Source organism: Drosophila kikkawai, chromosome 2R (genome assembly GCF_030179895.1).
Source record: "Drosophila kikkawai strain 14028-0561.14 chromosome 2R, DkikHiC1v2, whole genome shotgun sequence".
Classification (NCBI taxonomy): domain Eukaryota; kingdom Metazoa; phylum Arthropoda; class Insecta; order Diptera; family Drosophilidae; genus Drosophila; species Drosophila kikkawai.
Window position 1 is genome coordinate 21,856,186 of NC_091729.1, and position 25,674 is coordinate 21,881,859.

The window sequence follows — 25,674 nt, forward strand, 5'->3', positions numbered from 1 at the left end:
AGCAACTCGTGCGCGCTGGACGTGTTTTTCCTCCTACTTTAACACTCTTTTCCTCTTGTCCCCCGAAAGCGAATCGAAGAAGTGTAAGCAACAAGTGCCAAAAAAAAAAGAGGGAAACAAAACAAAACTCCGGCTCGTACTCGTACCTACTTGCTTGTGCTGTGCTGTGCTGTGTGTGCTGCGCCCCCTCCAACTTTTTAATAATAAACTTCTGATGCCCGTCGTCTAACGCTAACGTTAACTACATATTTTTTTTTTATGGATCTTCATGTGCCTGGCTCGCTGTTCGCTTTGTGTTTAATTTCGACTCTATTTTGCTGTCTTTTTTTTCTTCTTTGACTTTGCGTGTTGCGAGCGTTGTTCTAATTTTGTAGCTGCTGCTTAAATTAGAGGGGCTATATCTTTAAGTATATATATACATATACTTCCGAGTGGAATTTGTGCTAAACACGTGAACGGCTCTGGCTGCGGGGCTTGCCGTGTGAAAAGCATAAATACCAAAAGTCGCAGTTATAAGATATTCAGATTCAGATATCTGGCCTAGCCCATTGCATAATAGGCGAATGCGAGGGGAAGCGAAAAAAAAAACAAACACAGCAAGCAAAACCGAAAGCGAATCTGAATCTTGAGTCTTGAGTCTCTCGGGTTGAATCTGAATCTGGTTTTTCCGTTGGCTCTGTGTGGCTGTTCGATTGGTTTTCGTTAGCTGAACTAACAAAACAAATAAAACCTTTTTTCCACTGTAATTGCGGCGGCTTTTAGGCGAAATAAACGAGATAGAGTAATGGGCAAAAATTAAAAAACAATAGAACGCGCACTCACTCGCGCCAAGAAGGTTTGGCTTGGCTGCGCTTTGGCGACGCCTAACGGCATTAATCAAGAGACTGAAGGCACAAGCACCTCTACCTCTTCTGGCAGTAGAGCCTCGCGTAATCAAAAGACTGAAGACACAAACTTGGCAGCGCCCCCTAAAATGTACCTAGGCACGGTTTGTCTGTCAGTATGTGAGTATGTGCCGCGTGGAGTGTTTTTAAGACAAACAGCTATAAAGTGTTGCCAAAAATAAACGCTTGTTCGCCATAGAAGCATGCGCTAATGAGCCATCGTTTAGCTTTGAGGCGTGGCAAGTGTTACAATCGCATTTGGTCAACAGGAAATAGAATATGTAATATAACAAACAACAACTAATGGCCCACGTCTACCACACGTCTGATGAAGTTCAAGACCCCTATTCAAACTTAAATGATCTAGCACTAAAAATAGCGAAAAATTGCGGTAGTAATTAGATAAATACATTAAAAGGTTGTTTTTCAAAGGAAATACTTTCTTTCTAACAACGTTTTATAAAACTTTTAGTAAAACTAAAACCTCTTACATCAATAAATAATTTGAAACCCAACTCTGAAAAGGGAATCATTATAAACCCCTTTGGGTAATCCGCTCCAAATTGATATACAACACTCTCCATTCATTTTTCAAAAAAAGATCCATGACCCAAGAACATCCGAGCATTTTATAGTAAATTCCTTAACCCATCCATCAAACATAATTATGGGGTTCACCTCCACACTCCAGTTGGTCTCATATATATTTCAAAGTTAATGACGTTGTCATAGAACATTTAACCAAATATATATTCCCACAGCTTTGGAGCTTAGCTCAAAACAGAGTTGTAGATTCTCACTTGAGAATCATTGAGAAATCAATGGCCATTTGGTGGTGCTCGGTTTTGGCACAAATCAAACTTGAAATCTCACCCACGTCTAGAACGAGGCGTTGAACCACCACGCCGCCATGTGGGTGGCAGCCCGATGACGACGACGACGACGACTCTGACTCTGAGATTTCGCTGATTGTGTGGGTTGGCAAGCAAGGCAAAAAGCGAATATACATATATTCGTATATATTCGGACAGCAAACAAATCGAAAAGTGTAAAAAATGCCAGACACCTACGTGCACATCGCATTCTGTGTTATAGATACACCAATATATATAAATATAAACTCAAATATCCAGCACGATATTCGGGAATTACGTAATGCCCTAAACTAGGTGTGTTCGCTGCTGCCCTCTTCTACCAATTTTAGTCACGACTCCCGGACTCAACAACACTTTCGATGTTTGCTCTCTGCGCCGCTGACCAACTAAGCAAACTGGCCTGCAAATTGGTCAGTGCGTCAGAGACATTCCCCCGTTGCCATTACCTTGTCCATTTCCATTTCCATTCCCATGACCTTGCCTCGAGCGGAATATATAGAACACGGCGAGGAGTGGAGCTCATTCCACTCCAACGGCGAGTGATGGCGAGTGCAACTAATTAGGTTCATTGCCAATGTCAAGTGTCAGTGGATGACATCAGTCTCGGGATCACTCATAAGTTGGAGGAGCAATTCATTTATTTCCACTGTTTTTTTGCTGTCCCCCTTGCCATTTAATTTATGCAATCCAAGCAACGCAGTTTTGTCACTGGAAAAAAATAAATAACAATAGCTACCTATGGTTTGTCATCTTGTTTAAAAAATATATTAAAGTTAATTTTATATATTAGGCTAAAACTAATAGATTAATATACTTTATTAGTACAACGATTTAGTCTTAGTTAAAATCATTTTTGAAAAGTTTAAAGCAAACCCTTTCAGTTAATTGTTGATATTCATTTCACGTTTCTTAAATATTTCTCAGATCTTCTACATTTAAGAGCATTATTGCCTTACAAAAAAATACCTGAATCGATGACCAATTTCGGTGATATTTCTTTTTTAACTCTGTACTCTCCTGTATTGCCTGTTCAAGCTACAACTCATCGCTTTGCTCGGGCAACGGCAAGTGATGATGAGTGATGTCATCTGAGAGTTGTTTACCTTTAGTTCCACGAAAAGTGTTTGTCAATAAATAGTATTTGGAAATCTGCATACCAGCCTCGCTCAGAACTGGACATGCTATGATATATGTGCTAGCCTAGCTGGCTGGTTGGCGCTGGCTTGTTGGAAACGCAACCGGATTTCCTATAATTAAGTCGGTTAGACAGTCTTTTGACGCCTCGTTGTCTTCGCGACATGGTTGTTGGTGTGTGGAATAATGCCAAGTTGAAATTTCGATTTGTTAGCCAGCTTGTATGTTTGTCTAACTTTCGGTTTGCACAAATTGTTAAGGTAAAAGTGCGACGACAAGTGAAAACAGGCAAACAATTGACAATTGATCGTGGCAGATTTCATTACTGTGATTGCAATTGTGATTACAATCATTATCATCGACGGTGGCTCCCACGTTTACACACACGCTGCTGACTGCTGGCTGTTGGCTGCTGGCCTTCTGGCGTGGCGTTTTGTGAAAGACTTGCTCAAACGTCAACATTCACATTCGCAGCCTCAGCCTCAGCCTTAGCCACCGCCACATCCACATCCAACAGCGCTGCCCACCAGATCTGCTCGCTTTTGCTGCGGCGAAATTCCAAACTAAGTGATTTCTGTTATTTTTTCAGACTCTTTTTTTTTTTGTTGCTGTTGTTTGTGTTTTGTTATTTTTGTATTCAATTTTCCTTTTCGCCCGCTTCGTTTTGGCTTGGAAGCGACGAAACCAGTTTTGCTTTATAGCCAGATTCAGAGAGATATTCGCACACACACTCGCACACATTCGCTCTGGTGGAACCCCCCCGCATTTTTTCCTGCTGCTCTCTGGAGCTAAAGCTTTGAGCTTTGGCCATGACGTCATGGTTTGTTTTGGCCAGGCCTAGAGAGGCAGCCTCGCTCGGAGATCGAACTAAGGCTGCGGCTAAAACAGTTCGCTTCGAGCTGCGAGCGTGTGCAAAACGAAACGAAACTGAAACCGAAATCGAAATCGAGTCGCGTCTGATCAATTGAAATTCTTTTGACCAATTTTATTTTCCGATCATCAGTGTTTAAACGAGAGTTACACCTGTACATATGTACGAGCCGAGCTGTGAAGTGCAGTGACACGTGCGAGAGAGCGAGAGAGATTGACGTGCGATGGACGTCAAGGACATAAAGGGCGCCAAGGTGACGCATGCGGGGCTGCTAAAGCATAACTCCGATGGCAGCACCGAGACACAGAAGATCACCCACGCCGGACTGGTGGCCCGCAGTCCCGAGGGCACCGCCGCCAAGGGTATGAATATCCGAGGCAATGAGGATCTCTGGGTTGAGATCCAAGCGAACACATTCCGCAACTGGGTCAACGAGCACCTGCGCGAGACGGGAATGCAGGTGAGCTTATAGCAAACATACAATACTACTACGAACCTATTTCATTCCGATCCCCCCTGTAGCATTCGCAGGCAGTTATGTAACACTTTCTAACCGACTGAGTCTGATCGATCAAGCGCAAAAAAACAATTACCCAATCAATGGGTCGGGTCCGTTGAATATACATTTCGTAGAACTATCAATCGAAGCAGGGCCTGAGAATACAAAGGAAATACAAATCGTTTTAGATTCAGGAATGTGTTCTCGGAAATGTACATACTAGCCTTAGACAAGTGACACTCTATGCTAACAGAAATAATATAAATAAACTAGCAAATGAACATAAACTAAACAATAATGTATGTAATGTATTTATTAACAACAACTCAAGTATTTATATCAATATTTAGATTATTTTATTAGCTATAAAAATATATCTAAAAGCATCAAAATAAGTTCTTTGTTCGCCTTAAATACCAATATATTTTAGGGCCGACTTTTCAAACCCGAATCATTCTACAAACCAAGGTTAAAGATCATTATTTTATATCCATATAGTATACCGATTTCATTCAAGCTAAATATGAGAAAAATTACGACAGGTGACAGAGTCCATAAAAAATATCAATTCCCCATCATAAACTGGAGCTCCGAGCTCTGAGCTCTTCCGCAAGTTGCCTTAAATGGCCCGGGCTCATAAAACTCGGCTCAAACGCCCCCGCAGAGCAGCGATTTTAATGGCAGCCACTGGCTCCAGCGATTACAATTACATACAATTAATTCCAAGAGTACTCGCACGGATTATGTACGTACTCAAAACAATGCATTTCGTTTGTCCAGGGACTTTTCGGTTGCGATTGTCACTCACAAACAGTCGTCGGATTTTCTCACACGCACCGCACTGAGCGACCTGAGGCGACCATATTTGGCCGGTTGAATGCCAAGGCCGACGCATCGCATCGAATCGGATTCCCATTACCAGTTACAATACACAAAACAAGCTATAGCTCTTTGTCCGCGATCTTGTCCAGTTTTGTGTATAATTTTCGGGTGTTTTTTTCGGCTGGGCCAAAAATGAATGCGATGAGCAAGGCTGAAGACCCCCAAGTAAGCAGCGCTAATTGAGAGCCAGGCCGAAGTGACCTGGAGTTTGCGTCTATTTGGGTCAGCAAACCAAAACGAGACTGCCAAGTTTGCGCTTTTTTGCACTGTTTACAAACCACTTATTCTAGCTCATGCGTACAATATGAGACAAATATAACATATGCATATACGCAAGAATAGGAAAGAGGTATTGTTAAGAAGATAAAATACCCTATACCAAAAATAAACTTAAGAAACTTTGATTTTAACGAGTAGCATCCTTCTTAGCCAATTAAAAACCATGACATTTGTTTGCTTATACAAGACAAAAGGGGAATAAATAAAATCAGATTTTTGCTTGTAAATACTTTGTATCTCGCTGATCATTTCGCTCTCTCTCTCCATAGAGTGAGTGTAGGAGGAGGAGACATACATAAATTTCACATGCAAATAAAAATTCACTCTAAAAAAATGGAAAATATTCTGTGTCTGGTGAATAATGCCACTCCCCTGTGTAACTTCATATCATAAAAGCGGGATGAGGCATCTTAAAAATTTAAAGGTTGTGCGCACAGAATAATAATAGCAACAACAACGACAAATAACAACCTGCGGCAGCTTGTTAGAGAGCGATGGCGCAACTATGTGCGAGATTTTTATGGCATCCAATGAATATTTTCCTAGGCACAAACAAACAGCTACAGACACGCGATTGTCTCTGACTCCGGTCTCAAGTCAGCCAGTTCGCCAGTTTACCAGTCCGCCAGTTCTCTAGTTCGCCGGCTGAATGCTGACAGCCACCAGATAAAAAGCTTTATGTCAAATGCTTAAAATCGCGCACAATTGGCTGCACCCGGACGGAGAAAGCCGCTCAGAGTTCCGAGCTCAGCGAACCTGTTGGTTTCCCATGCCCATGCTCCATGCAGGCGGCAGTTCACCTTGTAAAGTGGGCCAACAGTTTGCGGAAGGGGCGGCCGGGCCGTTGCCGTTGATTGCTCATTAGGAAGGCTGCCTGTCAAGCGGCCTTCTTGCATATGAACCGACATGGGAGGGCGGGCGCCTCACACGTTTGCTAATCTGTAATGGGAATTATGTACATACATAGGTACCGTCAAGTCCTATATTTCTAAGATTTGCCTAAACAATTGAATCATTTCTGTAAACACCAAAACTGTCGAGTCAGTTAGGAAAACTCGAGTGAGAGAAGTCGGCTATTGTAGTGCTTAGGTATTACATTTTCCATTGTTTAAGCCAGCGATGGGCACGCAGTGGCTCAATTTGCTCACGCTGCTCAAACCGTTATCTTTTTTCGGAGGCGCCAGCATGTCGCACAATTGCAGACGCACAAGTGCAGTGCTCGCGACCAGCGAACCGTGAAGATTTACAAAAACAACCACACTGACCTTTGGCGCAGGTAGCGAGCCCATCGCCGCGATCCCGAGTTTGCAACAACAAAACACAAGCGACCCGAACTCGCACATCGTCCCAAAAACAAGAACAATTTTAAAGGGAACTGTGCGGCTAGCGTTGACTTCTGCACTAAAGAAAAAAGTTTGGATTTCTTTTGCAGTCGTTTTTCTTAGGCGGACATTAATGCACGTAAAAATGGCTGAAGATATTGATCTACTCAAAAAGTTTTTGTCAGTGTATTTTCTCGGCTCGCACATTCTGTGTGTCGCGTGGGTGCGACGGTTCGCAACGCTGGGGGTTGTTGTTGTTTTTTTTTTTTCAGCGAGCTGCTGCTCAAACCGTTAGATCTCGTGCCCATCGCTGGTTTAAGCTATGAATTTAAACAGATTTGTAATTTCTGAGACAATTTAGAAAATGTTTATTGTTTTTTCACAAGATAATTCATAGGAAATTAGCCGAAATACTCCAATTAAAATGAATGTTAATTGTTGCCTAACAGTTAATTACCTTAGCTCTTTCTACTTGATATTTCAACAACCTATCTAACAATAAAGCAATGCATATCTAAAGTTATTCTTGGGTCTTTTCAGGTCCATGACTGGGCTACGGATTTCTGCGATGGTACTTGCCTGTGCGCTCTCGTCGAGAGCCTGCAGACGCGCCCGCTGAAGCCGTCGTGGAACCGGCGACCGGCCAATCAGCATCACTACCTGGAGAACGCCACCACGGCGCTGAAGTCCATCGAGGCGGACCACATCAAGCTGGTGAACATCGGCAATGTGGACATCGTGAATGGCAATGTGAAGCTAATCCTGGGACTGATCTGGTCGCTGATTGTGCGCTACCAGATCGGACGCAGCAAGTTCCCGCCGCGCAAGCTGATGCTCGCCTGGCTGCAGGCTGCTCTTCCAGATTGCAGGATCACTAATTTGACCACCGATTGGAATAGTGGCGTTAATTTGGCGGCGCTTTTGGATTATTGCCAGCCGGGCTTGTTTCCGCACTGGCGAAGCCTCGATCCCGGCCAGAGTGTGCGCAACTGCACGCAGGCAATGGACATGGCGCAGCGGGAGTTTGGAGTACCAAAAGTACTGGAACCGGAGTATTTGGCTTCGCCCTGGCTGGATGAGTTGTCCGGGATGACGTACTTGTCGTATTTCATGAAGCCTGGCGGTCCTGGCTATAATGCAACGATGCGTTGGGTCAACACGCAGGTTAAGGATCCAGTTAAGAACTTTACGGTGAGTCGCAGAAAAATACAATAGGCAAATGGCTTGTATACGACTTTTGCAACACTGACAAGTAACTGCCGGCTGCATGGGCGTAGCGGGTAGAAACTAGAAGGGGTTAAAGCTGCAAGTTATAGGCGCTGATTAATTACAATGAAAAAAATTAAGGAAATGAGTTAAATGTTTTAATTTATTTGATCTATTTCACTTTATTGTTAATCTGCTTCTTGTGAGTAAAACTGATTTAAATTAAATTAAATTAATTTATTAATATCACGATGCAAGTAATTATTGGGATTTGTAAGTAATATATTTTTGCTAAAAGGAATGAGAAGTCGAATTGTTTTAATGCAAAAAAATAATATAAAATAAACTTTTTTGACTACGCCCATGTATGAAAACGAAAATTAAAAATGGTGCCCAACAACTGCTTACGCTTACTAACACTAAAACTTCGTTGGCGATAAAATGCAAAGTTTATCTAAAAATCGATTAAAAAATGAAGTTTGATTGCTGCATATGCGTTGCTTTTAAAAAACTTCAAACGCGCTGGCGGAGACGGAATACTTATTGCGCTGTATGTGCTCTTGACGCCATTCACCGTCCATTTAACTCTGTGCCGTCCGTCCTTTAATTGCGTTTTAATTTTTATGCGCACTTGCAGACCGATTGGAACGATGGACGCGTAATGTGCGAAGTTATTAAGGGACTTGGCGGCCCTGCACCAGCTCCGGAAAAGCTCAGCACTGATCCCTTCCACTACGAGAACAATATTCGGAAGGCGGTGGACGCGGGCGCCCGGCTGGGCGTGCAGCCCATCCTGACGGCCAAGGACATGGCCAACCCGGAAGTGGAGCATCTGGGCATTATGGCATACGCTGCGCACCTGCAGTGGGTTCCGCCGCGGCCGCCGCTGTCCGACCTGGTCAACGTTTATCTGGAGAGCACGTCCGGTCGGGTGGGCGAACCGGTGAGTACAGCATATTTCGTTACAGTCGTGGTCAAAATAAGAGCACACTTCCAATGTGCGAAAATCACGTGCTTTTATTTTGTTTATATTTAGTATGTCAATGTAACGAAAAACTTTAAAAAATTATGAACAAGAAGTTATACTATTTATAATAATGTCATTCCTAATATTTTGACCATCGCTGTATTAATACTTTGGGTGCAAATTGCAGTACATTAATGTTTAATGTCCCATTCACACGCAGACACATTTCCGCATCGATGTGCTGTCTCGGGACATAAGCCTCAGTTCGGTGCGCTGTCACGTGGTTCCACCTTCCGGTCAACCAGGACAACCTGTGCGACTGAATGCCCACGGCGAGGGAGTCTTTGTGCCAGAGCGCTATGGGATGCACGAGATTGTAGTCGAGATCGGAGACGACAGCCTGGGTGGTCATTTCTTCCGTGTTCTGCCTCGATTGCTACAGGTAGCGCCTCCAGGAATGGCGCCCTGTGCTTTGGGTAGTCTCGTCGAGGTGCTGGTTAATGCCACGGGAGCGCCAAAAACAGAGGATATCCTGGTCACAGCCGTCTCCCCATCGGGCATTTCCCATAACTGTCCGCTAAAGAAGATTGACGAGGGACACAGTGCCATATTCAAGCCGGACGAGGCGGGCATTTGGGAGATTGCCATCACTTATCAGGGCCGTCATATCCAGGGCGGACCTTTTACCTGTGCCGTGTTCGATGCCTCCGGCGTCTCTGTCCACGGTTTGGATGGAGCCATGCCGTTGAGGGCACACACCTTTGAGGTAGATGCACGCGGAGTGGGAGTTTCTGGAGAGCTGCACGTGGACATTGTGCATGACAAGCATTCGCTGGTCTGCTCTGTGGAGAAGATCGTGGAGAACAAATACCGAGTGACCTTTATGCCCAGGCAGAATGGAAAGTACAGGGTCTATATCTACTTTAATGGCTACGATGTTAAGGGATCGCCGTTCATGTGAGTGAAGAAATGATGTATGCCAATGAAATTATTTAATTAATTCGTTATACCAATTACAGAATGCGAGTGGGCACTAAGGGAAGATCTGGAAAGACGCGCAGCAGTCCGCTGCATGACAGCAAGCACCGCTCGGAGAGTCCCTCGATGCATTTCATTTCCACCACGAATACCCGGCACAATGATTATCGAAACTCCTCCTTATCGAGGCACAATGCGGCGGAAAGGAACAACAGCTACTCGCCGCAGTACTCGCCCAAGTTGGATACCACAGATTACCACACTTCCAGTTCCAGGTATTATAAGCGGGAAAGCGAGGTAAGTAGATTTCAGAGGGGCAATGGCATGCAACATACGGCATATGGGTTTTCAATCACCACCAACTACCCCATCAAAATTGAATGTTTTGGCTAACACACACCACACACAACCCACCTCCATCCTTGGTCCCGACCCCAAACATACACACTGAAAACTACCTTCGACAGGAGAACCACACCTCCCCGCCGCCACAGCCTCCGCCAGTTAGTGGTTCGCCAAGTATCAAGTATCTGAACTCCGCTGATCTTTACACGGAGACCTTGAACGGGGCACGCCGTGATTCAAAGACCTCCAACAGCAGCTCCACGAAGAACGATTATTACTACGACAAGGAGAATGAGCTGTACAGTCAGCGGCGTGCAGTGACCAAGCCCAAGTTGACGCCACCGCGCGAGGAGCGCGAACTGACCAGCACCACCAATACCAGCAGCAGCAGCAGCTTCCAACAGCAGCGGCATCAGCAGCTGGCCACCAGCACCCTGACCAGATCGCTTAGTCCAATACCTAGTCCCACACTCAATGTAACTAAATTTCGTTTGTTTCGATTTGCTATCCCAAAAAAAAAGAGAACTATCCGAAAACCCGAGATTAACTCTTGCCTGCTTTGTGTTAATGACTTGTAGTAATCCCTTACTAATCTCCGTCTTCTACTCTCCACACAGACCCGATCTAGCGAGCTGCACACTCACAGTCCCCTGACCATCAAGACGTCCAACCAATATGAGAGTTCTACGCGCAATGTAACCGGCAGTCCACGCCATGCCTCCGTTTCGCCCGTCCAACGTTACTCCCCCAACGCCTATATAACCACTGCCACTCATCGTATGGGCAGTCCTGTGACAAGCACCTTGAACAAGGTATAGCCTGGAATGCTTAGCATAAATCGAACCCCTAACTTATACTACATTTTGCTTTACAGAATGGCTACGAGTCGCGAACGGTGGAGAAGTCGTCGACCTACAAGTCCACCTCCAACTATGTCACAGACTCGAATATGCGCTCCAGTCCCTCGCTGTACGGCACTGCCGAGCGGCTGCGTCGGACTGGATCCCCGGAGCCGCGAATCGACCACTCCTCCAATGTGAGGGTGTCCTCGATGAAACCGGCGTCGGCCAGGCGCGACAGTTGGGATGTCATCAATAAGACAAAGCATATGCTCTCGCACAATTCGCTCGAATCGCTGGCGAACATGACCGAGACGCAGCTGAACACGGAACTGCAGTACAATCGTCCGGATTTGGACCACGAGACGCACCGGAATACGCAGTACAATAAGTTCGCCCTGCACAAACAACAGCAGCAGCAGCAGCAGTTGTCGGACTATCGCCGGGATTCCCCCGATGATGGAGGAGAACGCTACAAGTAAGATTTTGACCTAAATGTGATTTGTTTTTTGCGCAAGAACAACGAGAACTAATTTCCACCCTTTTCCCAGACCCAGTGCCATTACAGTCAAGTCACATTCGAACAATACTTATACGGACAAGTCCGGCGGCTATACGAAAACCGTGAAGGAGTCCAGCGAGCATGTTGTCACCGAGAGCAATGGCCATGGAGCTTCTCCTGGCTATGGCTACAGCTCGTTGTCTAGATTTCGACCCATAGACAGCAATGCCACTGGTGCTAGGGCCATTCGGGTGCAGGATATACCGAATGGCTCCATTGGGCGACCCGTTGAGTTCGAGATCGATGGCTCGAAGGCGGGCTCCGGCAATCTGGAGATCCTGGTTAACGGCGGGCGTGTCACCTCCTCGGTCCGCTCGCTGGGAGGTCAGAGGTTCATAGCCAGCTTTACGCCGCACGAGCATGGAACGCACACAGTGCAAATCACCTTCAATGGCGAGACCGTTCCAGGTGAGTTTCGAGCTGAATAACTCTAATGAATGTGGGTGGGTTAAGCTGTTCAGTTACCTATAAAGGCAGCACACTTAGAACTACATTTTTTGGCGATGATCTTGGATAAAAATACCTTACAGGTTTTTTATTGCTATACTTTAGCGATTGGATGTATCAAGCTGACTTATGTTTGTTATTCAGTAAAGGCAAAAATTGTTTTGTTTTTAGATTAATGAAAAAATTGCTGCGAACGAGGTTCTTATTATTTAATCTACTGTTTACTTTGTCAATTTTGTGGGAGGATGGTATTTCTAATTCTAAATGATTTTCTCAATTTGTTTACTGTATTTTTATAGGAATATAGGAATTGTCTTAGTAAAACGTTTGATCTTCATCTCGAAAGAGTATTTAAGAGACAGATTTTTGAAAACATACATCATACAAGGTTTCCAAATACCTCTAGCCACTGTGCGGCGAATTTGATTCTCTCTGAACCACCATGTGAGTTGCTCTCCGGCTTAATATTCTCCCAGTTTCTGAAGCTCGCCGCTCTCACCTGCGCTCACCTGCCGCGATCTCTCTGGGGCTTACGCTCAGGTACGCTCTAGGTTCGCTTGTACCTGATGGACGGGTTTTGGGCTGCTGGCGCTCCCATCGAGAGTCGCGTTGGCAGTCGAAGATCGCGCTCCAAACGAAACTGACACGTCGGCGGCATCGCAGTTAACGGTCGAACGCAAAAAGCCAGGAAAATTGGCAAGAAACGCACTGAAATTGTGATTGTGGCTCTTGAAAAAATCAGATAAAAGTGAAGAATTGTTTGTTAAAATACGAGACAAGAAGCCCCTAAGGCATAAACAAAACAACAGTTGGCAAGACGAAGAACGGAGCTCTTTGAGTTCCCGGAATGTGAAGCGAATCGAAAAGATTCCGTGTGTGAGATTTCTAAGCCAAAGAAATATGCTAATATTCGCCCCTCCACTCTCTGTTTTTTTTTCCTTTTCTACTTTTTCGGGGTCTGCTGTGCGAACGAAAACCAGTTTAATGAACCTTTAAGCTGAAAATATTTCAGCTCGTCGTAGCTCCCAGCGCTGCATTGCTGCTGTCTCGTTGTGTCTTGGCGGAATCAATATTGCTAGGAAAACTGTCTCCGCATTGCAATTTTATTTACAATTGCCAGTGACAAAGGGGCAGCCATCTTGGTTCGCTCTTGGCCAACTGCAAAATGCAGCAGCTCCGGCTGTAATTCCAGCTCTTGGCCGAGCCAAAGGCGCAGCCACAGATACAGAGGCACACAGGCACAGGCATGGCATGCAGCTGTATGTGGTTCAAGGCGCACTTGTTGCATGCCTTAGCCATTGTGTGTATATATATGTATCTCTTGGTGCGGCGCAGGCCAGGCGGAAATCAAAGTCGAGAAAACCAAGGCGATTTCCCCGTACCCGCATACCTTTATCATCATGGACCTTGGTCCGTGTGCCTTGTGTTCCTGCTGCTGCTGCAGCCCAAAACCCGTTGGGATAGGTTGTCAGTCAGGTATGCGGCATCAGAGGGCGCGACAGGTATGCGGCCAATCTCTGGTGGAGATTGCGATTTCTTGGCCACGTCGGCCAGTTTGCCGCTTAACCACTTTCCACCGATTTACACTCACGAAATATGCTTAAAGTTTAGCCATCGTGAGCAAACATTTCGATTTCGTTTGGCTCCGTTTCGTTTCTTTTTGTTTAACAATGAACGAAGCTGAGTGGAGCGGCCACACCTCTCGCTCCCCCCCACCGACTGAGCCCGATTTTACCCTCCTTTGGCTGCTTTTACCCGCCGCTTTTTGGCCATTTCCGCTCTCAACATATTGGCACACATTCCCACTTCCAGCGCTGTTCGGCTGTTTGGGATTTTTATGAGCCACCGTCATTCAAAGTGAAACTGCCTGCCGCCTGCCAGTCCGTCGTCTGTCTGAGCTGTGCATAATTTAATAACGAAAATTGTCGAAAAGCAGCAGCGGCTGCGGAGGCATTAACTGGTTTTTGTTTTTTTTTCTGACGCGCCTCCAGACCCCCTCCATGTAACCCCAACTCCAACCCCACAACCCAAGAGAGCCGGAGTTCAACTCGAGCGATAAATACATACATATTTAAAACAAAACGCATTAAAGAAACGTATAAAAAAAAGACTAAAGTGTCGTCGCCGGTCGTGGAAAAACGCGATTAAAACGTGCGCCGAATCGTGGTCGTGCCGCGATGTCAATTTGTGCAACGCTCGGCAGATTCTTTTAAGCGTTTTCGCTAAATCGTCTTGTCTTGTTGAAATTCAGATTGCAGCTTACACATAAATAAATCATTTACAACTCGGTGACATAATCGCTTCAAGAAATAGTTTTCACCTCTTTCAAGTTCAGACGTGCCGCCAGCGATTGTGATTTGATTCAACAAAAGAATAAGGTCTACTCCACGCGATACCGATACTGATTCCGTATCCAAATCCCGTCTCACCTCATCTCGCCGCCAGCAATCTCGCACTGTCAACAGCAGCAATCTCCAGCCTCCAGCCACAAAACGTAAATCTCTTTCTTTTGTAAAATTCCAAAAAATAGTTTGGTGTAACGGTCAGGTTCTGAGTCGGATTCAGAATCCGAATCCGAATTAGAATCAGACCTCTGCGACAGCTGCAGGCCATCTAACGGGCTTCTGCGGCCAGTCACGTAACCGCAGGCAAACAAAAACACACCGGTGATTGCACTGAGAGGAAAAACGTAAACTAATTTATAAGAGGAAAATACCTACGTAGTGTTTTTTATATATTTTCTGTAGGTTTTTATAGAATTGTTTCAAGAATTTGAATTTTTAAATGTTTTACTATCATATCATAGATTTTTATTAAATTCTATTCACTCGTTTGAAAGTGTATTAAAGAGACAAGATCAATCCGTTCACCTACAATAATATCTATTATTCATACTTGATTTATAAATAGTACATATCTATAGCATATGAATAATTGATTAATAAGAATTACGAATTGTTAGCGCATTTCTACTCTTCCAATTATTTCCTTTGTCCAGAACTCGTACGTATTCAGTCTACTATTTTTCTCTCAGTATTCGTTTATAATAAATGCCTATGCAGATTGAATAACAGCGTTAGATGCTTACTGCACTTGTTCTCCAACCGGCAGGCAACAACTCAGTGCTGCGATTAGCACTCCTCCAGCTGGGAAAACCGGCCAGAAGAGCGGCAAAAAGTCAGCTTAGCTTTTTGGTTAGACGAAGTGCAGTTGCTCTGCCTCTTTCTACTCGCAACTTGCAACACAGCTTGCCTCGCAGCACATGCAACATATTCTCTGTGGGGAAGTCTGCCGGCCGACAAACTTTAACTGGATATTGCGTTGGATTCTTTAGAGCCGGCGGTCGCCTAACAGTAACTTTTTGCATAGCCGCTAGCCATGAGCAGAGTTATGAGAATGCGATAACTGATTAATGATGGCCCCAATTGGCCGGGCACCGAAAACAAACAGCCAGAAACAGTTACGAGCAACTGTAGTCCAAGTCCGAAGTGCTAAAAGCAAACAGAAGATGGCAAAGGGTGACACTTCCTAGCGAGAGATTTTCGGTTTCCATAGCTTGGGCTGCGAGGGATAGAGGAGGGAGAGATGTTTTTTCCCAGGGAAAGACAAAATGAACGTTAAACTATTCAGCGGCAAGGGAAAACTACCAGTAGCAGTGTCAGGGGACCAATGTTGAGGCGAGTTTTGAGGTATGACAAAGCGCCACAGCTCGATTTTTTTTCCATTGAACTGGCAACTGACCATTGCTGCAGAAATTTTCATGGAAAGCCATAAAAGCGGCAGCACAGCAATACTACACAGCAACACAGCAGCAGCAACTGCAAACGAGCACTAAAAGGAAAAGTGCAACAATTGCAAAAAGAGAAATGCATGGAAAGTTGCAAACAAAAGTAAATTTGAGCGCCAGACAACCAACACCAGCAAAGACCCAACCGTGTCCAATAAAAATGCTGTGAGATGTGAGATGCGAGTGCCAACAAATAAGCGAACGTTTAACGAGCCAATTGCCAATCTGCCCCGCCATCGCAAATTGGCAGCCGCATTGCTCCGAGCCACTCGATTTCGCGGCTCCTCCACTAGTTTAATGATGCTTTCGGGTTCGTTTCGAAACATTCCTGAACTAACTCTGGCGAATTATGTCGCTCTTGTCTAGAGAGACTCGCAATGTGGGCGCTGCCACAGATACACATATACAGGTGCAGAGGCAGGGCTCCAGATACGCAGCTTTAGATACAGATACACAGCCAAAGATACAGATACGCACTTGTCGCTGGCAACGAGGCGGCACAGATGGAGATTGCGACAATTATAATGAGAAGCAGCGAGAGGCAATGCAAAGTCGCAGCGGAAACCTTGCCGCTGTGTCGCCGCCTGAAGAATGCGAGGCTTGGTTGAGAAGTTTTGATTGAGCAATCTATTGGCCGTCTTTTGTGACTTTCCATTTGGGATTTGCCAAAGTTTTATATCTAATAAAATATTAATATAATCAAGCCATTAAGTATAACTAGCTAGTTTAACAGTAATCAGATCAAGACCACATCGCCACAAGCTCACGTAAATTGCATCTGAATAATATCACAAGAGCTCGGCTCTGACTTGGCTTAGTAATCTGTTGTTAAATCTAAATGATGATAGAGAAAGTAGGTGAAATGTGTGTTTCAAGACAAGAAATCTTTGACCCACCCTCTGGCAGTGCGGCATCCATCTCAATTACCTGAGCTGCAGGTACATGCGATGGCTTTGTGGGTCAAATATCGTTACATGGGCTTGCCGTCGCTCGTTAAGATTAGCTCTTTAAGTTGACAACAATCCAAGTCATTGTAGCCCATTAGAAACTAATGCGTCTTTGTCTTTCTCTCCATTTCCATTGCAGGTTCACCGTGGCACGCTGAGATCATGTCCTCACCCGGCCTAACCGCTCTGGGCGAATCCACTCGCCTGGTACCCGCCAATACACCGGCGGTTTTTGAGATACTGCCGCCTCCTGGACAAAGCCTAAGTAAGGGCGAGTGCGTGGCCACGGTTCTGACTCCCAACAAGTCAAAACTCAACGCCAGAGTCACCCATGAGGCGGCAAATGGTGCTGCTCGCATCGAGTTCGTGCCCACCGAAGTGGGCACCCACGTCATCGATGCGTCCATAAACGGCACGAAGATCGCTGGCGGCCCGCTGATCGCCAAGGTCTACGACTCCAGCCTGATCCAGGTGACGGAGGTAAATGGCGGCGTGGTCGGCCAGCCGTGCCAGTTCCGCGTCGATGCCAGCGCCGCTGGCGAAGGCCAGCTGGAGATATCCATCAACGAGGGCGAGGTGCCCAATCATGTCCAGGTGGTGGGCGGTGGCCGCTGCCTCGTCTCCTTCACGCCGGAGCAGGCCAAATCGCATCTTATAGATATCAAGTTCAATGGCGAAACGGTGCGCGGCTGTCCCTTTGTCTGCGCCGTGGCAGATACCTCTCGTGTGCTCCTGAATCTCTCCAATCTGGAGTTGATTCCGGTCAACCGGCCCTCCTCCTTTCACATCACCGTGAGCGGAGGCGGTGCCGCCGAGCTGGCTGTCAGTGTGCGCGGCCCGCAAGGGGAGTTGCCAGTTCGAGTCACTGGAGACATCCATGCTGGCTTCACCGCCGAATTCACGCCCACCAACGTTGGCGGCCACTCGATTAATGTGGAGTACAATGGCTTTGCCGTCCAGGGAACCCCCTTCTTGGCCAAATCCTATGATGCCAGCAAAGTGGTGGTGGGCAGCGTATCGCGCGGCACTATGGGACGGCCGGTGCAGTTCACGGTGGATGCGGGCGATGCCGGTGAGGGCAACTTGGAGATAACGATTTCGGCCAAGGGACAGAATATTCCCACACAGGTGCATCCGCAGGGCAGTGCAAGGTGAGCAGAAAGATACTTTAGTTGCAAAATGTTTCCCATCTCCCTATCTTTCTTTTTCCATTTAAATATTTTGTATTTCTTTTTTTATTGAAGAGCTTTTTTAATTGAAATGTTTGCTCAATTTATTTTTCCGCTTGAAAGACTTGATTGAATGCATGTTTTCGTGCAAACATTTTTAAAATCCACCATAATGCATTTATATTCAATTTGTTTGTTTAATGTTAGTAATACATGTATAATTATTAATATAAATTAAATTTTAAAGTTTGCTACTAGTGAAAGCTGAAAATTTAAGTTTATATTTAAGAAGGCACCGTAGCTATTATAAAATAAGAGCCATTTTCTTATTATTTAAAAAAAATCACTTTTAATAAATAAATTGTACCTTATTTTACAGATTCTCCGTTTCGTTTGTGCCCACCGAGTCATGCGAGCACACGATCAACGTATCCTTCAACAAAATGCCCGTTCCTGGCTGTCCGATAACGGTCAGCATCAGTGGCGGCGTGGCCGGGCCTCAGGTGTCGCTCGGCGGACCAGGACCCGTGCATCAGACCAATTCTTTTGTAATCAATCACAACGGCGGCCGTCTGGAGGATATCGAGGTGAACGTGGAAGGTATGTAGGCGGCCAGTTGGGCTGCTAGGGCAGTCATGTACCCACTCCTCCAGCTCCCGCTAACCCACCAGTCATCATCAGTTTGTGTGTGGGGTGCGATTTGCCACCCTCTCATTGCCTCTATTTGTGTTTTGTGCATTGGTTTTTAGCATTAAGGCTCGTAATTTAATTGCTCGTTTGCTAAATGTTTGTGTCTGCCAAGCGAATTATTCGATTGCATCCATTTGCATACATATTCCCCACTCCCCGCCCCCCGTATCTGGTAGCAGTAACTGTAGCGGTATTTGTATCTGTAATTCGTATCTGCAACTCGTATCAGTATCCGCATCGCACACACTCTCTCTCACATTTCACGCACTCAGACTTGTACAGCAAAATTTGTATGAGCGGAAATCGTTGTGGAAACTTCCAAGCATGCCACACCTCCCACTTCCCACTTCCATCTGCCATTTCCTTACCCCCACCAGGCCCCCCCACTAGTAGTAGTGGTTGATGTCTCAGGCTGAATCTAAAGACAAGGTGCTGCACTTACAAGAGTGGATTTATGAGATGCGCAGTCCCCCGTAGAAGTTGTGCGTGTGTTTGTGTAATTATGCTGCCCATATATCATTGCTTATACAGTCGAACTTCGCTAAATATGAACATAGGTCTTGAAAAGAACTCAAAGTTGAAACAAATCTAAGTTTTATAAAGTGTGATTTGGATTAATTTTGTTAACTTAATGAGATTCCCATGTACCTTTGGGAATTCCACATCGTACAGCCAATTACAAGTTTTTTGCATTGTTCTATAGCACAGGTTGACAGCTTTTAGGAACCAAGAACTGGAATACGCTTTTTCGATAGTTTTTGATGCACTCAAATTCGGTCTCTGAATATGTCCTATCCGTCAGGTTTTCGAAATATGTAAACCTAAAAGTGCAGGAAATAAGGTTTTTAGGTACTTATGAGGTGCTGTTACTTCAATACTGTTCTTGCCCTTAAAAATCGGTTTTTTAAATTTAGAAAAATTATTATTGGTCCCCGATCGTTTTAAAAAAATAAATAGTATTGAACTTACAGCATCAGAAAACGCTCAAATGCCGTATTGTTGCACTTTTAAGATGGAATATCTCAAAAACCTGACTTATAGGATTTTCTGGGCCGGAAAAGTATATTCCGGTTCTTGATTCATAGATTTTTTACGTTTTGTTGGCCTGTGTAATTGTTCTTAATTAAATCCTATTCAAGTTATCCAAAGTCAAGCCTTAGTTAGCTTAGTTCGACTGTTGTAATTTAAGAAATCCGGGTCCGTCCGAGGCTTTTGTTTGATGGGTACTGCCAGGAATAGCCCAATGTATGCAAATAAACCGGAATGTGTAATCCTCACACAATTCCATAGAAACCATTTAGTTGCTATTATTCCATGTAGTTCGACCAGTATTCCCTGTTTGTGTGTTTTGTGTGCCTTTAATGATTGTTGCTGTGTTTGCTCTCATTGTTTGTAATGATATGTGTCCTTTTTGTAATAATGTTGCTCACTTTTGTATCTGTATTATATATTTCAGGACGGCGAAATCTTTTGTACTAGACTATATCTTTATATATATATGAATATATATGCATATACTTACTTATATATATATTACCTATACTATTAAATGCGGGAGCAGTCTCCGAGCTCTCCCCTATACATATTACATATATATATACTATTTACCAGGTGTATATATACTTTGCTAACAGTCCGAACCACAAGATAATAACCCAGAGTAGGGTCTCCCTCTCCGATGGGGGGGGAGGCTCTCTAAGCCAATACCATAACACAATGAAGTATTTACTAATGTCCGATTGTTTACTAATTTGTTTCTTACTGATTAATGTGTAGAATTACTCGAATAAAAAATAAAAACAAGAAACTCTATACAATGTAGGTTGAATATATCCAGCAGGGTCTTGTATAGGGTTATGTGGGAGTGCTCGTATTTATTCTGTACTGTCTCTGACCTGACCCCCTGCTCCATGCTCCGTTTACTAACCGTTTCTGGCACACTGAATTCAATATTTAACCCAAGATTAACCGCACTCCTCCAAGTAAATGACTCTAACTAATCCCAAGACCCAAACACACTCAATTAATATGACCATTACTAATCGAGTGAACATTTTTCCAAATTTTTTCGCTTCATTCGCGACTGAAAAACAAACACTAACCCCCCTCAACTCAACACAACACATCTGACCCAACTGAAACCGAAACCGTTGCCCAATTATCGAATCGAATTTCAACAAAACAAACAAACGAAATCAATCTCAAACTCGTTTCCGGCCGCGTCGCAACCGAAAATCCAAATCATAATCAAAATCAAACCAAATACAATAATTAATCAATACTAAAATCGAACAAAAACAACAACAAACAACAAATGCAAATCACTGGCCAAATCAGGACCTGCTGGCCAGTCGGTTCCAGCACAAGTGCATCAGTCCGCTGATGGCGTCTTCAAGGCGGAGTTCGTGCCCAGAGTCGTCGGCGAGCATCGCGTCAATGTCACGGTCAATGGACTGGCCACCGCTGGGAGTCCCTATGCAGCCAAGGTAAATGCAGGAAGAGGAAACCAAAGCTTGAATTTTATTCATTTATTTTTTTACTTAAAAGGTCTACGATGTCAGCGCCATCAAGGTGAAGAATGTAAGCAGCGGTACCGTGGGCAAGCCGGTTACCTTCCTGGTTGAGACCTCCCAGGCTGGACCCGGTAATCTGGAGGTAACCGTAAATGGCGGCAGGGTTCCCACATCAGCCCAGGCCCAGGGACAGCACACCTATGCCATCAGCTTCACTCCTCGCGAGGCCGAGAGTCACACTGTGGAGCTGCGATTTAATAGCCAGGATGTACCCGGCTCGCCATTCACTTGTCGCGTGGCAGCCGCCGCTCGTATCCAATCCCCGGAGACGATGGACAAGGTCAGCGTGGGCCGTCTGTTTGAATTCGTAGTGGAATCGGACACGAAGCCAACGGTGGAAGTACTGGGTCCTGCCAGGCGGAGTGTACCCGTCAAGATTGATTCCCTGGGCTCTTCAACTTTGGGCTACAATGTCAAGTTCGAGCCCATGGAGGTGGGTGATCATTCGGTGGAGGTCCGTCTCCCAGGCGGTGGCCATGTGGAGGGCAGCCCGTTCCTCCTGAAAGCCTACTCCGCTGAGAAAGTCATCGTCACGGATATCCGAGCCGGAGTGGTTAACAAGAGCGTTAGCTTTGGAATAAATGCCTCGCAGGCCGGAGCTGGCAACCTGGAGATCATTGTGGCCGTCAATGGCAAGAATGTGCCCAACTTTGTCCAATCCGAGGGCAATGCCCGGTTTAAAGTGAACTTCAAGCCCACGGAGGCGGCCACCCACTCGCTATCCGTACGATTTAACGGACATCCGGTGCCGGGCTCACCCTTCAGCTGTCATATAGCCGCCGCAGCTGCTTCGCCTTCGATGGGCTTGCCCCGGGCCATGGCCATGGGTGAGTGCCTGAAGCAGGCTGCCGTCAAGATGGACAACACCTTCGAGCTCGAAGGCTTCGAGGGCACGGAACCGCAGATCTTTGTGACCTCGCCGTCGGGAGACAACGAGCATTGCCAGTTGAGTCAGCACGACGGAGGCAGTTACTCTGCCTCGTTCAGACCCACCACTGTGGGTCGTCACCTGATCAGTGTGACGGCCAACGACCAGCACATCAATGGATCCCCCTTCAGCTGCAACGTCTTCGATGTCTCCAGGGTCAGCATCAGTGGCCTAGAGCAGCAGTATGGACCGGCCAGTCTAGGAGTGCCGGTAACCTTCAGTGTGGATGCGGCAGGAGCTGGCGAAGGAACCCTGGAACTGGTGGTCTCCACAGACAGCAGCACTGTCAAAGCAGAAGTGGTTGCCTGCGCCCGGGGACTCTATGACGTGACCTTTGTGCCCCAGAGCACGGAACCGCACTACGTTAACATCACCTTCAATGAGGTGGCCGTGGATGGTAGCCCCTTCCGCGTGGACATTCAGCAGCACACGCAGCATATACAGATTGGTAGCTTGGCGGCCATTGACTTCCCGGCGGATGACCAGATTGTGGAGATCTTCTCGCCGGATCAGAAGTCTGTTCCCTACTCGATCAACAGACAGACGGCCGAGTTCCGTACCCACATGACGGGGAACTATACGCTGCGCTTTATAGACCGCGAGACGCGACAGCATATTGGCTCCCGCACGTTGTGCGTTTTCGATCCTACCTTGGTGAAGATCACCGAGGTCAGCGAGGCTTTCTGCCATCGTCCGGCCAGCATTGGAGTCTCCTTGAATGAAGCCGGCCAGGGGGATCTCTCGGCTTTGGTTCGTTGTGGCGCCACCGAGGTGCCGCACACCATACGCGGACCCAGCAAGGCCGGAGTCTATGAGATCGTTTACCAGCCCACTCGAGTGGCTCCCCACAAGATCAGCATCCTATTCAACGACGTGCCCATTTCCCTGAAGCCCCTGGAGATAAACGTTCTGCCCGCAAGTGCTGGCAAGGAGATCAGCGTCAGTGGATTGGGATTGTATCAGTCTCGCGTGGGCAAGACCACGTCCTTTGCCATCGACACGGTCAAGAGGCCAGCTAGGGAGTTCGATGTGGTGGTCTCTGGTCCAGGAGGACAGGCATTGCCTGTGAGGTGCTATCAGACCAAGAACGGGCACTTGCAAGCCGAGTTCACCATCAACAAACCGGGACAGTGTGTGATTGGTGAGTCCACTAATAAAGTAACAAAGTAACTTGTCATAATTCCAATATTCTCCGCAGAGGTGCTCCACCAATCGAAGCCACTGCCTGGCAGTCCCTTCACCTGTGAGTCCTTCGACAGCAGCAAGGTCACAACGCAGGGTGTATCCAAGGAACCGCTGGCCCTGCACAGTCCCAACAGCTTCACCGTGCGAACCGATAATGCCGGAACCGCCGAACTCGAGGCCTTTGCCATCTCCCCCAGCAACCAAAGTCTGCCTGTGCTAATCAGCGAGCAGTCAGAGGGAGTCTACAATGTGGAGTTTGTGCCCTCGCAGCCGGGCAATTACAAGCTGACGCTGATGTACGGCGGAGAGACCATTCCCAGTTCGCCGCTAAGCTTTACAGCCTCCGCCAGCGGAGTGAGAAACGATGCCCGGGCAGCTGGCCATGGACTGGAGGTGTGTCATCGCAACAAGGAGGCCTCCTTCGTTGTCTACTGTCCCATCGCACCCAATGTTCAAATCGAGCGTTTGGATGAATATGGCGAGCGGATAGAGCCCAAGATCAAGGCCTTGGGTAATAATGAGTGGCGCATCTCCTACACCATCCTATCCGTGGGCAAATACGAGATCCGGGCGAGCTGTCCAAATCGAGGAAGCTTGCCGGGATCGCCGTGGCACATCAGCTGCGTGGAGTCCAACAAGGTCACACCTGTGGGTGGCTGGGGAACATTGGTCGATCACGATGGCCGACTCATACTCCCAGCTAGAATCATCTTCGAGGTGGAAAATGCGGGTCCTGGCAAACTGGTGTGCAGCATCGATGGAATCGAAATACCCGTGGATAAGCTGGCGGACGGCAAGATGTGCCTGAACATCACAGGCGAAAATCTGGCTGCCGGCGAGCATGATTTGGATCTAACCTGGAGCGGCTTGACCATCACCCAGTGCCCAAGAAGTGCCTTCGTGACCGGCCAACAAGCTGCTGATAAGGTTCAGCTGATGGGTCGCGGATTGGCTGCCGCTCAGGCAGGAGAGGCGGCGCATTTCACCATTGATGCTTCGAATGCCCCGGCAGGCAGGCCGGATGTGATCCTCACCAGTCAGGACAACACATCGCTGCCGGTAAGTCTGGCGCAGCCCAGACCCAGCGAGAACATTTGGCTGGCCTCATACACACCCCAGAAATCCACCACGGGCACTCTGAATCTCTCCGTGAAGTGGAACGGCAGACTGGTCAAGGGATGCCCGCTAACGGTGGCCGTGGGCTCCTCGATGGATGCCTCAAAGGTGATTGCTTCAGGCGAGGGACTGCGTCATGGAATCGTGGGCAAGGATATCAAGTCCTGGATAGACACAAGGAGAGCCGGACCTGGCGAACTCACCGCCCACTGTGCTGGCGTTCGCAAGGTTGCCTATTGCGAGCTGTACGATCATGGCGATGCCACATTCACGCTGAACATCAAGCCGCAGGAGCCGGGAAGGCATCTGTTGACCATCAAATATGGAGGACAAAATGTCCCTGGATCGCCATTTGCACTTAAAGTGGCCGGCGCTCCCGATGCCAGCAAGGTGAGTTTCTGGAATTATGCATTTTAATTTCTGAATTTTAATGATTTTCGTTTTGAAAAGGTTCGCGTTTATGGCCCTGGCATCGAGCATGGTGTGCTGGCCACCTTCCAGTCGCGCTTTATCTGCGACACTCGAGGTGCTGGTGCTGGCCAGTTGACCGTGCGCGTCCGCGGACCGAAGGGCGCCTTCCGCGTGGAGATGCAGCGTGAGAGCCAAAAGGATCGCACCATACTGTGCAAGGTAACAACACCAAACAACGAATTTTGGCAAGTTTTCAACTAAAAACCTTTTTGATTTTCCAGTATGATCCAACCGAACCCGGAGACTACCGCGTGGAGGTCAAGTGGGCGGGCGAATTCGTGCCAGGATCACCCTTCCCCGTCATGATCTTCGACACTGAGGAGGAGTTACGAAGGTATTTGCAGGGCATATGAGGCCAGCTCAACCACCATGTCATCGTCTTCCCCAGTGGCCTCAGTCCATTGCCCATAGCCCGCGATCAAGCGCGCCGCAAGGCATCGACCTGTACTCCGCTGTAGCTGATCCAGGACCTAAACCTTTGTAGTATATTTAAATAAGCTAACAATGATACCTAAAGAGTTGCATAAATATGTTGTACTAATCGAAGCTAGCTAACTGAAAAGCAGAACAAATCGAATAACGAAATCATACCTAGGCTAATCCAAAAAGAAGGATATATTAATATAGATTAAATAATAATAATATGTTGAGCAATGTATAAACTTGCAATGAATTAATTGGTTTAGTTATTTAGCCTTGTATGCAATACACACACTTA

General features: G+C 46.5%; 1 protein-coding gene across 9 annotated transcripts; it reads left to right on the forward strand.

The window, feature by feature from the left end:
- jbug (filamin-type immunoglobulin domains fbug) lies at positions 1–25,629 on the forward strand. 9 transcript variants are annotated; one of them, XM_017169047.2, is made up of 17 exons: positions 1–83; positions 3,897–4,224; positions 7,287–7,937; positions 8,590–8,895; positions 9,140–9,876; positions 9,939–10,194; positions 10,365–10,718; positions 10,860–11,054; positions 11,117–11,559; positions 11,633–12,051; positions 16,964–17,975; positions 18,373–18,593; positions 21,021–21,169; positions 21,231–23,325; positions 23,383–24,875; positions 24,936–25,115; positions 25,178–25,629. In XM_017169047.2, exons 2-17 carry the CDS (start codon positions 3,988–3,990, stop codon positions 25,307–25,309), a joined length of 8,880 nt encoding a protein of 2,959 aa, XP_017024536.1. In that variant the 5' UTR covers positions 1–83; positions 3,897–3,987; the 3' UTR covers positions 25,310–25,629. The 9 variants fall into 9 exon arrangements, with proteins under 9 accessions (XP_017024536.1, XP_017024544.1, XP_017024537.1 ...); XM_017169048.2 differs by lacking the exon at positions 1–83 and having other exon boundaries at positions 3,783–4,224; XM_041777046.2 differs by lacking the exons at positions 1–83; positions 10,365–10,718 and having other exon boundaries at positions 3,783–4,224.
- Positions 25,630–25,674: the final 45 nt, after the last annotated feature.